Consider the following 17140-nt stretch of genomic DNA (forward strand, 5'->3'; position numbering starts at 1 on the left):
TTAGTTTTGCATTCTGCTAACTCAAAGGCATCTTTTCAACCATGCTGTTATTTTTTCAAATGGTTATTCCATGTATTGCGTTTATACGCTTTTAAGCAGCAGTGTTGAATCTGCGAAGCATGGGCAAAGAAATCATTATCATGAATATGCAGTCTGTTTTTAATGTGATGCAACAGAAACACTTTGTAAATAACAGCAGAAAGCATCCATTTATTCTCGGATTTCTTTCACTGTGGGCTGCATGCAGTAACAGACACACAACACGGCCAGTGTAGCCTGATGACGGTTCTTTTCAATGAATCTCTACTATATTCATTAAGACTTAGTCTTTTAAACTAAGAAAGGACTTTTATGAACAACTTATTTTTCCCTCAGTCAAAAAGAATAGCATGACCACTATGACCCCATTCACAAACAAATGATTCTTATGTTCAAGATCTTTTCCTTTTTTACCAATTGAATTGAAAAACTGAGGCCACTGTTGTGCTGCTAATGAACAAATGACTTGGTTGATTCTGTTCCTTTCTGCCAGCTAAAAGCATACAGAGCGGCCAGTGTTATTTTGACAATCAACAAATGACTCTCACAAGTCGTTTCTTTTTAGTGATCAAAACATACAGAGCTACCAATGTTATTCTGATAATGAACAAATCACTCGTGAGCTGGCTCTTTATACCCAGGGACCGGCTGATTAAAAATAATTGCAAAAATATCAAAGAAAAATGAAGGTAGTTCTGAGAAAAGGTCAAGCAACATTTGCTTGCTGAAGCCACATTTTGTTTCTAACGCAACAACATTCATGCATTCTGTGTGGTTTATTCGGAGCCACCGTGTCTAGATTTGTTAGTATATATGTGTGATAGTGTGTATTTTCTTCACCTGGCTGATGTCCATTCGAGAGTCGCAGCTGATCGGCTGAGAAGATGTAAGTCCGTTTGATCCAATGATGGTTGTTATCACTCCCTTGTCATCAATCTTACGGATTGTTGATCCATCAACAAAGTAAATAAATCCGTGCTTGTCCACTGCGATACCTGCAGGACAACAGGACACACACACACGCAGGCACAGTCATTTCTCTCCATCTCTTTCAGTTTTAATGTGCTTTATTGGCGTAACAAATAATGCAGCATTTGCATTGCCAATGCATTTGCAGCTAAACGGCAGATGATGAGGAACGGTGCAATGAAGAAAGACCAGTTTGACTGTCTCAGGCAGTATATTCCTCTGTGTGTGATCACTCTGTTCTCAGAATCTTAAATGTATGCAAATTATCTTACGTATGCAGATTTATGCGAAATGACATTAGATATGCAAAAAAAATAATAAAAAAAATCGGTATTTCTTTTCACTGTTCATCCAATTTCTCTCTTTCATTTGTCTTGTTCTATTCGAATGCTTGCAAATCACCTTGAGGTGTGCAAGGCAACTCGCTTTTACATTTAAATCATGCCGTGCCCAAATGTGCATTGTTACAGTTTAATTAAAACTGATCTTTAGCACAAATACACCTCCAGGCCACTAACATCAGGAAACAATCGCTGGCCTCATTGCTGTCAAAGACTTCATTGCTCTTTATTGTTATTGTTTCTTTTGAGATGTCTGTTCCACAGGTCTTTAATAGCACAGAGTTTATAAGGTGCAAACTGTGCTTTGAATAGAATATTGGGCTACTGTTGTTCAGTATGCACCATATACTACCACATAATCATTACTATCATTTCACTTCGACAGTTTGCTTTACATCTCATCGCACTATAAAATCAGCAAGTAAGTAGTTGTCATGGAAATTTGCAGTTGTGGTCCAATTTTTGCATCTGGCAACATTAATTGATCACACTTTACAATATGTTAACATTAGATAATGAATTTACCTTCATGAACTAATAAGGAACCATACTTGTACAGCATTTATTAATCATTTACTAGTGCATTATTAAAGGGCAACCCTTTTTCAAGATTTAAAATAAGACTTTTGTGTCTCCAGAATGTGTTTGTAAAGTTTCAGGTCAAAATAACCATTTAGATTAATACCCCATCAGATTATTTAATATGCCTTTTTAAATATGAGAAGTTTGAGATGTTAGAACTTTGTAGCTGTTTTTGTTGAGATCTGTATGTGTAGCCTTCACAAAGATAAACAGCACAGTGACAGACAAGAATGAAGTAGATCTCCCTTACTACAGTAAGAACTTTCCCAACTGTTTTTGATATATTTGCTGAGGAGTTAATTCAAGCCTTTCTGCAATGATAAGTGTCACACAATGTCGTAATAAAGTTCATGCACTCTCACACGTTTAGCTTTGTTAGTTTTTTGCATGGCAAATGGGACAGGATATATGTTAATATACACTGCTGTATGGACATCAGTTAGACATGTAAATACATGAGAGACTTATTGTCTTTAAATCACTCCAACATGTGGACACACCATACATACACACAGTTCGGTCCAAACAGCTTACAAAAGTTGATTTTCATAATAGGTGCCTTTTAAAATTAAAATTCTAACTTGTTAGGCCCTGTTTACACTAACACTACATGTTTAGGTTTAAAATGGCGTTTTAGAATGAAAACGATCCATGTCCACTCTAGTGTTTTACCCAGCATTTCTGAAGAACTCTCCGTCTATACCACACTACTGAAATTGCACATGACGTGACCACACACACACACACACTCTGGCATGCGCTGCAGCATATCTACCTAGATCAGAGCTGTGCTCGTCGGGCTGTTCATCGGTGATCTACCATTGGATCCAATCTCACTATATTTGTTAAATGTAACTGAACTGTGTAGAGGGGAAACAGTGGCGCAGTAGGTAGTGGTGTCGCCTCACAGCAAGAAGGTCGCTGGGTCGAACCTTGGCTCATTTGGCGTTTCTGTGTGGAGTTTGCATGTTCTCCCTGCGTTCGCGTGGGTTTCCTCCGGGTGCTCCGGTTTCCCCCACAGTCCAAAGACATGCGGTACAGGTGAATTGGGTAGGCTAAATTTTTCTGTAGTGTGTGTGTGTGTGAATAAGTGTGTGGATGTTTCTCAGAGATGGGCTGGAAGGGCATCCACTGCGTAAAAACTTGCTATATAAGTTGGAAGTTCATTCCACTGTAACGACCCCGGATTAATAAAGGGATTAAGCCGACAAGAAAATGAATGAATGAATGAATGAACTGTATAGGCTACATAATATTGAGGGAAAAGCCCCAATCAGATAGGTGAATGTCTGCAGCCCCACCTCCATTTTCGATATCTCCGTTTTTCCCCATCTACACTGAGACGGAGCAGCAGTGTTTTAGAATGAAAACGCCCTCTTCAGCGCTTCCAATACACTCCGTTTTTGGCACTCAAACACTGCGGCGTAGTGTGGACGGATGGTGTAATTATAGCAAATTGTATGCGTTTTAAAACGAAAACATTAGTATTAGCATTACCATTAGTATTTATGCATTGTGGGTTAACAAGAACTAACAATGAACAACTTAATTACCATTAAATAACATTAAAAAAGATAAATAAATACTGTATTAATACGTGTTGCTCATTGTTTATGTTCATAAATACGATACATTAAATAACACAACCTTGTTGTAAAGTGTTAACAATTGAATAATGAGATGAGAGCTATGATAATTGTAAATCTATAGATTGCTACACACCAACTAAATATTTATCAAATTATATACATAAAAATATATCTTAAAAATGCAAAATCAGAGCATGGACAAATACAACAAATATTTCGAAGAAGTTAACAGCAAAACTAATGATTTAACAAGATACTAAAAGAAAACTCAAAATTGAAGTAATTTTATATTAAATATCCTAAATATTAATATATAAATGGTGTCATTTCAGTTGTAAAAAATGATTTTAAGACATATTGTCTGTTTTGTTTGTGTATCTTTTGTGGAGATCTCGATAAATCTATATAAAAAGTCTCACCAACCTTGTTGACGGTACCTCTAGCTAAATTATCTGACTGGAAATTGAATTTCAAGTCGAATGCATTGCATTCTGGGATACAGTAATCTGTGCAGTGTCTTCTAATGTTCTAGCACTCGTTTAGTCAAATGCAGTAGGTCATCTGGGTATTCCATGCATACAGAACATGCCATACATACCATTTACCGTCGCAGCAGTAGAGTATGCAGTATGCTATTTGGAACACCTCCACACAAATAAGCAGGTTATGATTTTTTTTTTTTTTTTTGCTGCATGTCGCTTACTGATATTTTTGTCCTCCAGAGGGATTTCACTCTGAAGTGGGAACGTGCTTATATAACCATCTCTCTCTCTCTCACACACACACACACACACATCAGAGTTTGTTATGGCAAATAGCACTGTGTGTGTATTAGCAGCTTTCCGTTCCCTTCTCTAATTTGCTCTCTTTATTCTCGCTCTCTCCCTATAATGAGAATCATAGAGATAAGCAGACATATTGGTCTGTTCTCTTGTTGATTTACTCTGGGAGCCATCGAGCCTCTCTCTTTCTCTCTCTCTCACACACACACTCACATACGTCAAAACACTCATGCATGCGTGCAGTCCAAAATATTTAAATGTTTTATGTGGATTCAGGTTCTACTAAGAGGATCCACATATTTTTGGAGACATTATACGACAAGCATCTGCCCACATACTGCATCTCAAGCGAGCGCCAGTGAAGTGACAGTTCACACATATCAGTATGGATAAGGGTAACATCACCTTCTCCATATGGATAAACTGCCTATAATAGCTGACATACAGCAGTACTTCACCAGTTGCACCGCCTGTTTCCTTCCCACACTGTAAACCCTAATGCTGTAACTAATTAATTGAGTTGAGTTCTATTAACTTAAATCATTAAAATTCGTTTATCTTAATTAACCTTGATGAGTATTTAGAACTTTTTCTTATTTTTGAGTTTGTAAAAATTTAATCTTTCAAGTAAGGTGAACAATTCTGCTGGGTTTAATCTATACAAAATGTCTCTTTAAAGTTTCATTAACTCAAATTCTGTCAGCCTAGTGATTTTGCGTCTGACGTCATCCAGGTTCACGTACGTGCTCATGCTTCATTCGTTTTTTTCAAGATGGCGGATCGGCCTCGCTTCACACTACAGTAAGTAAAATATTTACAAATCCAAGAAATATTAAATGTATGTTTTAATTAATATAATCACAGTAACAGTTCAATGTAATGTAGAGTTAATCAGGGTGCGTTTACATGTCGTACATTACAGAAAACATGTTTAGCCTCACTTGTTGCTAACTAACGTTAACATTACTGTTTAAAAAGTTAGAATCACTGCAATGTTAGCGTTAGTTGTAATGTGTTAACTCTGAATTTTAACAGAGTGTGATAAAGACAAAAATATTTTAAATCGGCAGATTACATTTTTCAAAAGAATTTAAATCTTGGCGCGAGTATGCCTTTTCTCAGCCTGTGCTGAAGTTGTCATGGAGACGTGCGCTCTCACAACCGCATGTCATGGCGCTGCGCTGAACTCCATCCAGTCTGTGAATGTGGTATTATCTTCGCGATCTGTAGGCACTTCGGAAACGAAAGGCGCAAGAAACGTAACGTTAATCATAACTCAAATGATCTCCGCCTAAACACTTAACGGTATTTTCTGATGACGCGCAAAAATGTAGTCTCAAAACTTAACTCTGTCACACGCAGCTTGTTGCTTGCTGATCCATGTATGAGGATAGCCTGACGGAGAACATTTAAGCTGCGCTCCTCACCTGAGCAGGTACAGAGCAGAGCTTCATTTTACACTACCACAATGAGGTAAAGTTGGTTTTATATTCATACATTCATTTAGTAACAACTTGTGACTCGCTCCATAAATTGTTTACCATGGTTCTTTGTCTATTCGTTCTGAAATCACATGCAAGTATGACATGAAAACAACATTACACTAAATGCACTATTTTTTTTGACTGAACAATGTTGTACTTTGAAAGTCATTGGCTGCTAATATGATTTCACCATTAAGAATATGCAAAAATTACCTTTCTGAAATTATATTATTAAGGAGAAAGTCTGAATGTGTAAATATAAAACTAACTTTACCTCAATCACCAGCACTGATCAACACTTAATATTTCCTCGCGCTTAAGACGACATCTCTGCATATCAATGATTACCTGATTAATGCGATCAGTTAAATGAGTTTAAATGTCATTTAGGTCAAATGTATTTTAAAGGTATGATAAAAGTTTTTTTTTTTTTTTTTTCAATCTATTTTTTAAAATGTCTACTCTGGAGAGAATATAAACAGCCTTAAAAACAAAGTATGCATATCTATAACACATTAATACAAAATTATGTTATTAAATAAAATAATAACAAAACAAAATATTCAAGACATGGTAAAGAAGACAGTTTTCTGATGTGCAAATTTTGTAGCTTAAAATATATTTATATCTTAAAAATATAAATATTTTAGTCTATATATTTTTACATCATTAGACAATAAGGTAAGTTTTGTTATTTCTAGCTTTTAAAATCAGGCCTTAAATTTCTTTGTCGTCCTATTCAGTTTTAGAAATTTCAATACTGTTTAAATTAAATCTGTGTTCATCGAATTAAAGCAACTAACATGATAATCAGCTCTATTGCTAACCGTTTTGGAGGTTAACGTTAGACATCAGGCAATTGTACTACTTCCACTCTCAGCTAAATGACACTGTGACTTTGTGTACATACAGAATTGAAGGTCGGGTGTTGCTGACTACAGATAGGTTCTTAAATGGAGGCATGTGAAAGGTGGGTAAAATATTTATTTTGTACTACTATGCCTGGCATATCCAGATAAAATAAATATTACAGTGTATTTATCAATGATACTTTTGCAGCAAGGAAAGTGAAACTTCAGCTAGACCTTGAGTTCAGTTTACAACATGAAGATCCTGCTTTCAACATCTGATCAACACCTGATTTTCATCTGAGGTAAAAAATAGACAAGTAAATGAAACATAATAATAATATTAATACATTTTTTCTAGAATTGTATATTTTGTGGTGTGGGTTTGTTTTATGAAATTCTCTCTTGTTTCTTTTTGCTGTTTGCAGAGTACCAACATGTTACAAATGAGAATTTTCCCCACAAATTCTTTGCAAAACTGGACCACCACCTATTTCATTTGATGACAATTTTAAGGCAAACAGCATCCAAAACTGGCAAGACAGTAGATACCCTGGCTAATCTTTTAAAGGTTTATGATGAGCAGGTATGTTTGGGGTCACGTGTTAAAGTATACATTAAAATATAATTTGAATTATTATTTTTTTTTTAATTTTTAAAAAATTGATTCTTGATTTCCAGGAACTGAATGATGTCAGTTCATGACGGACTACTGTTATCAGAGGTCTTTTGGTCTTGCTGCGTGAGCGTGACTTAAGATTCTTTAGGAACACCCTGGTAAGACTTCATTCATTCTTTTCACAATTAGGCATGTTTAATGAAAAGATGAAAGTTTTGAAAACTTTTACTTAATAACATATTTGTAATCAAGAATAGTTGATGAATCATATAATATTGGCTCAGTCATTTTGATACTGTCCTTACATTAATATCCTTGAATTATGTTTTTAGATTGATAATCCTGCTGACTGAAGATGCTTTATTGGCCCTGCATTCACTGAGGGTCTCTGTTGTCCTGAAGAATGAATTGGACACCACCCACAGCACACTTCCAGACCTTTCTTGTCTTGTATGGATTAATGTATGCTCTTCACATAATATATAGTAAAGGACTTTGAACTTGTGCAAAAAGTTTTGCTTGGCATGGATGATGGAAAATAAAAAGTCTCGTAGCATGGAAACCTTAAAGAATGAGTTGATGTAGAGCTTTTTTTTTTTTTTTTTAACTTAATAAAGACTGTCTCTGGGGTAGTAACTTCAAAACATTTATTTACCTTTAATTGGTAAGTATGCATTTTATTATATATAGGGATAGTTTGTCCAAATGTAAAATTCTGTCATTTACTAACTCTTCACTTGTCCCAAACCTGCTTGAATTTCTTGCTTCTGTTGAACACAAAAGTTAAGTAAAGCTGACAACCTGTAACCACTGACTTTCTAATAGGAAAACAAATACTGTGGAAATCGGTGGTTACAGGTCTCAGCTTTTTTTTTTTTTTCAACAGAAGAAAGAAACTCAAACAGGTTTGGAATAAGTAAATGACAGAATCATAGTTCAACCAAGACTGAATATATATATATATATATATATATATATATATATATATATATATATATATATATATATATATATATATATTGTAACGAGCGCACACATGCCACGTCGCCCTGGTCGCTAATTCAACCCAGCTGGACCATCATCAACACAGGATCGTTCACAGCTGGACGTAATCAAGTGGAGAGGCATATAAACCAAGCCCACGCAAGGAGAAGATGAGCTTCATTCACCCAATGACTCCATGCGCTAACGCTTGTCTCTCTGTCTCTCCACAGCAGACTCCAGCTCGTGACGATCCCACATCCGACTACTCACTGTCCTTCACTTACTTCCCAGAGCACCTCACCTTGAAGAAGAGCACCGTTTACACCCCATTCACGTTGTAAATAAAGCACCCTCCGGGGACTTGTCTGTAAACTTATCCAACTGTGTCGCTGTTTTCCCTCTGCCTCGCTACTATATATATATATATATATATATATATATATATATATATATATATATATATATATATATATATAATCTGCTCTCCGTTAAACAGAAATTGGGGGAAAAATAAATGGGGGCGAATAATTCTGACTTCAACTATATATATATATATATATATATATATATATATATATATACAGTTTCTATATACACTAAACGAGTCACTTCACAGAATGTGCACTTATAATTTTTTTTTAACGAATGCCTTAAGAGTAAGTTTTACACTTATTAATGTATTATTAAATTTTATCAAACTTATAGTTGTTTTTTCTTGAGGCTCTTATGTCTGATATCATATTTACATTGTGGGTAATTTTTTATTAATTTCAGAATAGTGTTCATTTTCAATCTCTTTATGTCTAATAGTTTTTATCGTTTTAAGACATTTGTAATTGCATAGGAGACAAATTTGAAAGTACTGTTGGACATTTTTTCTTTAACAATAAATGTCTAAAATGGTATTGTCTGTGTGTTTTAAATTACAGATTTATTTTGACAGATTTATGGGGTTTAAAGATTAAAATAATGGCTAATTTTATTTGTGAAACTGACGATGGAGAAGTTAATTTTAAAAAATGCTATCAAAATGTATGAGCTGGGTGACTAAGTATGTAAAGGTGAGATAAATAATTAAAAATAAGTTAATTGCTATTAAAATGTATGAGCTGGGTGATTTAAGTATTTAAAGTTGAAAGAAATTAAAGCAATTAAGTTAATTGGTATTAAAATGTATGAGCTGGGTGACTAAGTATTTAAAGTTTGGAAAAATTAAAACAATTAAGTTAATTGCAATTAAAACGTATAAGCTGAGTAACTTGGGTATTTTAAGTTAGGTGAAGTGTCTTGCATGAGTACAACAAACTCAAAACTTAATGTTTCTGTTTACTTAAAATAGATAATTTCATAACTTAAAAAATTTGACGTAACTGATTACCTCAAATTTTTTGAGTTTTGTCAACTTATTCGGGATTACAGTGCAGCCCACACTGTAAAAAAACTGAATATGTGGAGTTGCTTCCTCAGGGAGCTTATTTCTGCCTGTCATGACCCTTCAAATGACTACAACTAATGCAGTCAGGGTGGCTCGATCATAATAAATCAGATTTTGGAGCAAACAACATATACATTTTTTTTGTAAAATCTAAAACTCTACTAAAAATGTAAACAAAAGCTGTATACTTATAAATAATCATAAATAAACACTCTTGTTTAACAAAATTGGCAGTCAATAAATCAGATTTTGTACAATATAAATATGATAAATACCAACCATTTGGAGTGTCTCTACGAGACAAGATACGAGATTGGGTTCACAAGAACGAGATGAGATTTTTACACTATTTTAAAGAAATCCTTAATGATGAAATATATGAATGGGATCGTCTTAGAATTCAAATATTTAGCTAATATATGAATGGAAAATAGATTTTTATTCAAAGAAAAAAAAAATCACAAGATGCAAAACAATTTAGGTGTTTCTTTTAATCAACTTGTAATGAATTTACTTCCGTTTTAATGAACATGCATATAATTGTATGTGTGCAATAGTTTTATATTGGTTCATATTGAATTCTAAGCATGAACATGCAAACACTGCAAAATATTTGTTCATATATAAATGTAAAAGTGCAAACTCTACTGACTGGCTTTCCTCATGTAGAATTTCAGAATATTTACATTGCAGATCTTGGTGGTCAATTTGGATTTTGTGACTATATCCTATTTTTTTGATGACACAGTTATCATCTTCAAATGTGACTTGTATCCGATTGTCTGCATTTACACTGCACACGGCAAAAGACCAGGAACACGCAATGACCAGGAAAAAAAAGACTGAAAGCTGATAATAAAAAAGTGCTCTTTTCTCCATTCCTGTGTTTGTTCTGTTCGCATGGTTGCTATTGTTTATGACAGAAAAGTTCTCATTTTGCTGTCTTTTAGCTAGTTTTGCCAGTAGCTATTTTAATGTCATGTTCATGGTGTAATTTATACATGTGATGTTAGCAATAGTTCTATATTAGTTTATATTGCGAGGCATACTTTGCAATGTACAGTAAGAGTATAGATCTCGTGACACCCCAACCAACCATATCTATTTCTGCTTGGATGAATAATTTCCGGTCACACTTTACAATAAGGTTCATTAGTTCATGTTAATTAATGCATTTACTAACATGAACAAACAATAAACAATACATTTACAACTGTATTTGTTCATGTTAGTTAACGTTAGTTAATGAAAATACAGTAGTTCATTGTTAGTTCATGTTAACTCATGGTGCATTAACTAATGTTAACAAGCATGGACTTGGATGTTAATAATGCATTAGTAAATGCTCAATTATGATTAATAAATGCTGTACATGTGATGTTTATGGTTAGTTCATGTTAGTAAATGCATTAACTAATGAACCTTATTGTAAAGTGTTACCTAATTTCCAACTGTCAAAAACTATGTGGTTTATACATCTTCATTTTGGATTTTTCATTTATATATGATTATGACTAAGACGTTAGAGTACACCCCTCACTGATCCCTATTTTAAATGAATATTTTCTGAAAGAGGGGTGGCGCGGTGGCTTAGTGGTTAGCACTGTCGCCTCATAGCAAGAAGGTCACTGGTTTGTGTCCCGGCTGTGCCAGTTGGAATTTCTGTGTGAAGTTTGCATGTTCTCCCCGTGTTGGCGTGGGTTTCCTCCGGGTGCTCAGGTTTCTCCCACAGTCCAAAGACATTCACTATGAACTGAATAAGTTAAATTGGCCGTGGTGCATGTGTATGAATGTGAGAGTGTATGGGTGTTTCTTAGTACTAAGTTGCAACTGGCATGGCATGCACTGCGTAAAACATATGCCGAAACATTTGGCGGTTCATTCCATTGTAGGGACCCAAGATTTTGAAAAAAAATTTTGAGTTGGATGCTTTACAATAATATATTTGTTTATGTACATTAGATTAGCCATTACCAAATCCAAAAGCAGAGCTAATCTAACAAAAAACAAACAAACAAAAACAACTTAAGCTCACAATCAAAAAAGGTACAACTAAATTAATATGTTGGGGGAAAATATTAGATAAAACTTTAATAATCAGGAAAAATCAAGAGTAAAATTTGTTTGTATTTTTTTGCTGTGATTTTAAAGTTAGTGTTAGTATTTTTTTAGTTGATGTTACAATAACTCGGACGGTTCATTCCTCTGTGGCCACCCCTGATTAATAAAGGGACTAAGCCAAAAAGAAAATGAAAGAATTAATTAATGAATGCAATAACTCGTTTGGATTTAAATGTATTATCTTTCTATTCCTAAACATATTAGCTGACTGAACTCTTACTTTAATAGATATTAATGTTTAATAAAACCGTTTTGTTTAAATGCACCACAAAGTATTGGATATATTCACTGAGAGCTACTAATTTTCCTTATCCAGCATATGTTTACGCAGTGGATTCCCTTCCATCTGCAACCCAGTACTGGAAAATACCTATACACACTCGTTCACACATATACTCATTCACACATATACTATGGCCATTTTAGTTCATTCAATTCACCTATAATCTTTGACTGTGGGGGAAACCGAGCACCAAGAGAAAACCTAAAGGAGCATGGGGAGAACATGCAAACTCCACACAGAAATGCCAACTGGGACTAGCGACCTTCTTGCTGTGAGGCGACAGTGCTTACCACTGAGCCACCATGTTGCCTGAGCACTGTACATGTTTATGTATTTATAATTTTTTTATAGACATCTGTTGATCATGTTGCATATTTTGCCATTAAAAGTTGATATTTTTGTATATTTACACTACCGGTCAAAAGTTTGGGGTCAGTAGAATTTTAAATACTTTATAATAAGCTTCTGCTCACCTAGGCTGCATTTATTTCTTCAAAAATACAGTAAAAAATGTGAGATGTTATTGCACTATAAAATAACAGTTTAAAAGTAGTTTATAATTTAATTAAATTATTTATTCCAGTAATTTTAAAGATGCATTTTCAGCTTCTTTACTCCAGTCTTCAGAGTCACATGATCCTTCGGAAATCATAAATGTTATTATTATTATTATTATTAGTAGTAGTAGTAGTTGTAATAGTAGTATTCATTCATTTATTTTCTTTTCAGCTTAGTCCCTTTATTAATCCGGGTTCGCCACAGCGGAATGAACCGTCAACTTATCCAACACGTTATTACTCGGCGGATGCCCTGCCAGCTGCAACCCATCTCTGGAAAACATCCACACACACTCATTCATACACACACGCATACACTACAGACAATTTAGCCTACCCAATTCACCTGTACCACATGTCTTTGGACTGTGGGGAAACCGGAGCGAACGCAGGGAGAACATGCAAACTTCACACAGAAACGCCAACTGAGCCGAGTCGAGGTTCGAACCAGCGACCTTCTTGCTGTAAGGTGACATCACTACCTATTGCATCACTGCGTCGCCATTATTATTTTTTTATTATTATTATTATTATTATTGTTGTTGTTAATGGTAATAGTAATAAAAGCAATAATGACTGGAGTAATCATTTCATTTAAAACTTTATACAATAAGTATTAAAAATATGTAATAAATAATTATTTAACAATTTAATAATTAAAAAAGTTAAAATATGAAAATAATTGAAATTAAAACAATTTTCTTGAAAAAAAAAAATCATGAAAAAAAAAACGACCCCAAAGTTTTGACCGGAAGTGTATCTATACTCGTTTAGACTTTTCCCCTCACTCTGCATTATTGTTTTACAGTTTAAATTGAGTTGGTAATCAATTAATAAGCCTCTAATATAATATGCAACGGCAGACTGCCATTATGTAATCTGATCTGTATCCTTTTTCCTGAGAAATAACAGTGGAAACATTCAATAGCTTTTTATTTTCCATGGCCAAGACTTTGATGTATGTGCCAATGCAGAAACCGACTTTCAAAAGTGAATCTGTTCTGAGAAAAGTAAAAAGCTTTTACCCCAGACTCCTCGACTTCTGTTGACGATCCTGAAATGGCATCGTTTTATTTATTTACTTGTTATTTATTTTAATCTCCCTTTTATTCATGTTTGTGCCTTTAAATGCTGAGCACAGGTCAGCAAATAAATACAGATCATGTTGTGTTGTAAACCAGATACAAAAACACACACTACCCTTGTTGCTGAAATTCTATCTGCCTCAATAAGCCTGTTTACAAATGCATCTTGTTATGGGTGCTAATTACGAGGCATATTACCCACTTAATGAGCATAACGAGCTTAATTATTTATTCTGCCTTTAGAGGGGGTTTGCCTCCCTCTGCCCTTCAAAGGGTCTTGAAGACACACAGAGACCCCCAGGTTCAGAAAAATCACTTTCGAGCTCGTCTTCTGAAATGCTAAATGTTGCTTAGACTCCAAATGATCAGAGGAGCAGCTAATCGTCACACACATTTATTCATATTTAAAAGCAGAGCACATTAATTTAGACTTCAGGATCTCGTCTTTGAGCCTGCTGGACTCGGGGCTGAATAGAGCATGTCTAGCTGCTATTTCTTTCTGTATTTCTCTTAAACCCCACGGCTGGCATCAGACCAGACTGTGAGCACCCAATCCTGCAGGGAGCTGTGAATTAATGTGCCCTTTTCTCCTTCTATCTCTCTCCATCCTGAATCCAGGATTTCAGTGAATCAGAGTGTTGCACACACGGTCTGAGCCTGTAGAGCACATACGCACATGCACAAACATACAGTGCGGACACATACTGTACGGCAGAGTCCCAGAGGAATTGCTCAGCGGTTACTCCATCAGGATACTTAATGGAGTATCCTACTTAAGGGAGTACAATGGCTTCTCGGCTCATTTTTCTTAAAATGCTTTAATCATTGGATGACTAATTAAACCAAAAAAGGAAAGAGGATAAACATATTGTTAAATGTACTAAATTTTAAATGAAACAAGAATTATTTGTATATATACAGTCAAAAATTATTTTTTAAAATTCTTTTTTAAAGTCTGTAATACTTACTACATAAAGACTATATGAATTTGATGAGAAATACAGTATAACTGTAAGATATTATTACAGTTTATACAATTTTTTCTCCGTTAACACTTTATATTAACTACACACTATGAATCTTTTTTCAAGCATTAACTAATTCAGTATCTGTTAAGCATTAACTCTACATTGACAGATGTTAAGCAGTTTACAACCGCAGCTACAAATGCTCTATTCTTGACTCATAAGCACACTTATAACATGCTTAATAATTGTGATTTCATGCTTTATTAATATTTTTTATTACTAAGCATGAAAAGGGTGACACTTCATAATAACTATACACTATGATTAATTTATTAAACATTAGCAGCTTGTGAATTCATTATTTGTTAAGCATTCAGACTACATTAATAAATGTTAGTAAGCAGTTTATAACTGCAGCTATAAATGCTGTTCTACTTATGACCACATTTATAATGAGCTTAATAAATGTACTTTCATACTTTGTGACTGGTTGATTTTTCAGTACTAAATTAAGTATTGCATTATTTACAAATTATTTGTATTTAATATTAGTTGGAGGTTTTTAAAATCATTCAGAATAAGTTATTAATGATTAATAAACTATTGAAATTAACATTTATATATCTGATTATTCAGTAATTTATTAATTATTATTATTATAACATTTATTTTACCAGGAAAGACACATTGAGATTAAAAATCTCTTTTACAAGAGCGTCCTGGCCAAGATTAGGCAGTGTACATGTCACATGAACAGACAACAAACAAAAAACAATTAACAGTTAACATGAATCACACTGACAAACTATTCAAAGCATCTACAAACCTGTGTTTCAACTTCTAAATCTTTTATGGTCTTTTACAGACTTGGTATAAAATAAACAATTATCTTTGCAATATTATCTAAAGTCAAATTACTGTGAAGTTCAAAAATTGCTGAACAACAGGAGTGTCAAAATATGAGATAGAATTGGATAAAACAACAACAATATAATAATTTACCATATAATAAGATGCAATGTTAAAACTGTACAGTAATTTTATTTTAGTTAAGATTGCAAAGATACATTTTTTCCTTTAATGGTTTAATTTGTGTATCTTCAAATAAAGAAAAAAAAATGAATAATGTAGTTTATGTTCTTTTTTCCTGTTTAGAATTTAACTGAGCCTTTAATTGTCATTTATAAGGGATTTATAAAGCATAAATAGTCCTCAATTTAGATTAGGTCACACAACTGCATTAAGTTGAGTTAATAAAGCATTTACTATCATACAAATTAATCATTACTACATGCCTTAATAATAAGAGTTATAAATGTTGATTTCAATTGTTTATTGATGATTTAATAACTCATTCTGAATGACCTTAAACACCAACTATGCTTAAATAACTGGTTTGCAAATAATGCAATACTTAATTTAGTAATGAAAAATAAATCATTAACAAAGTATAAAAGTACAATTATTAAGCACATTATAAATGTATGTTTAAGTCAAGAATGGAGTATTTGCAGCTGCAGTTATGAACTGCTTACTAACATCTGTAATGTAGAGTTAATGCTAACAGATAATAAATTCACTATTTGCTAATGCTTCATAAATGGTTCATAGTGTGCATTATAAAGTGTTACCCTGGTTTTTAAAGATTACTCAGTAAATGATTTATAAACTATTAAAATTAACATTTATATATCTTATTATTCATGCATATACTAAAAGTTAATTTGTAGGTTAATAAATGCTTTATTAACTTGACTTCATCCAGTTTTGTTACCTAAAGTGAGGACTATTTATAAATCCCTTATAAATCCCATTATGAATTTCTAAATCCATTATAAATGACAATTAACGGCTCGGTTATATTCTAAACAGGAAAAAAGAAAACAAATGACTTTATTTATTTCATTTTCAATATTATCTCAAATAAAATTACTGTACAGTTTAAACATTGTATCCTATTATATTGTTAAACTTTTATACTGTTGTTGTTTTATCCAATTTCATGTTGTATTTTGACACTGGATATTCAGCAATGTTTAAACTTCACAGTAATTTAACTTTTTAGATAAGATTGCAAAGATGTATGATTCATTTGATGCTGAACCTTTAAGTGGGATTTATAAAGCATAAATAGTCCTCACTTTAGGTCACAAAACTGGATGAAGTTGAATTTATAAAGCATTTGTTAACATACAAATTAGCTATGAGTATAAGCCTAAAAAATAATATATAACTGTTAATTTGAATAGCTTATTAATCATTTACTAACTCATTCTGAATGGTATTAAAAACAAAAACTACTCTTAAATACAAATGGTTTGTAAATAACGCGATACTTAATTTAGTCATGAAAAATTATCCAGTAACATAGTATGAAAGTATAATTATTAAGCACATTTCAAATGTATATATACACACACTTTATATTTTTAGGATACACTGATGAATAGTTAG

General features: G+C 33.3%; 2 protein-coding genes across 10 annotated transcripts in view; one reads left to right on the plus strand and one right to left on the minus strand.

Moving 5' to 3' along the window:
* Positions 1–17140, minus strand: part of tenm1 (teneurin transmembrane protein 1) — a 542101-nt gene that overhangs the window by 45794 nt on the left and 479167 nt on the right. For all 9 annotated transcript variants that reach the window (XM_068221426.2, XM_009301393.5, XM_073952089.1 and 6 more), the window contains one exon: positions 880–1034. In XM_068221426.2, coding sequence (XP_068077527.1) covers positions 880–1034 — 155 coding nt within the window. The remainder of the gene's footprint in view (positions 1–879; positions 1035–17140) is intronic.
* LOC141385799 (uncharacterized) overlaps positions 1–17140 on the plus strand; it is a 460928-nt gene that overhangs the window by 38061 nt on the left and 405727 nt on the right. The window lies entirely within an intron of this gene.

The sequence above is a fragment of the Danio rerio genome, chromosome 5, assembly GCF_049306965.1.
Source record: "Danio rerio strain Tuebingen ecotype United States chromosome 5, GRCz12tu, whole genome shotgun sequence".
Lineage (NCBI taxonomy): Eukaryota > Metazoa > Chordata > Actinopteri > Cypriniformes > Danionidae > Danio > Danio rerio.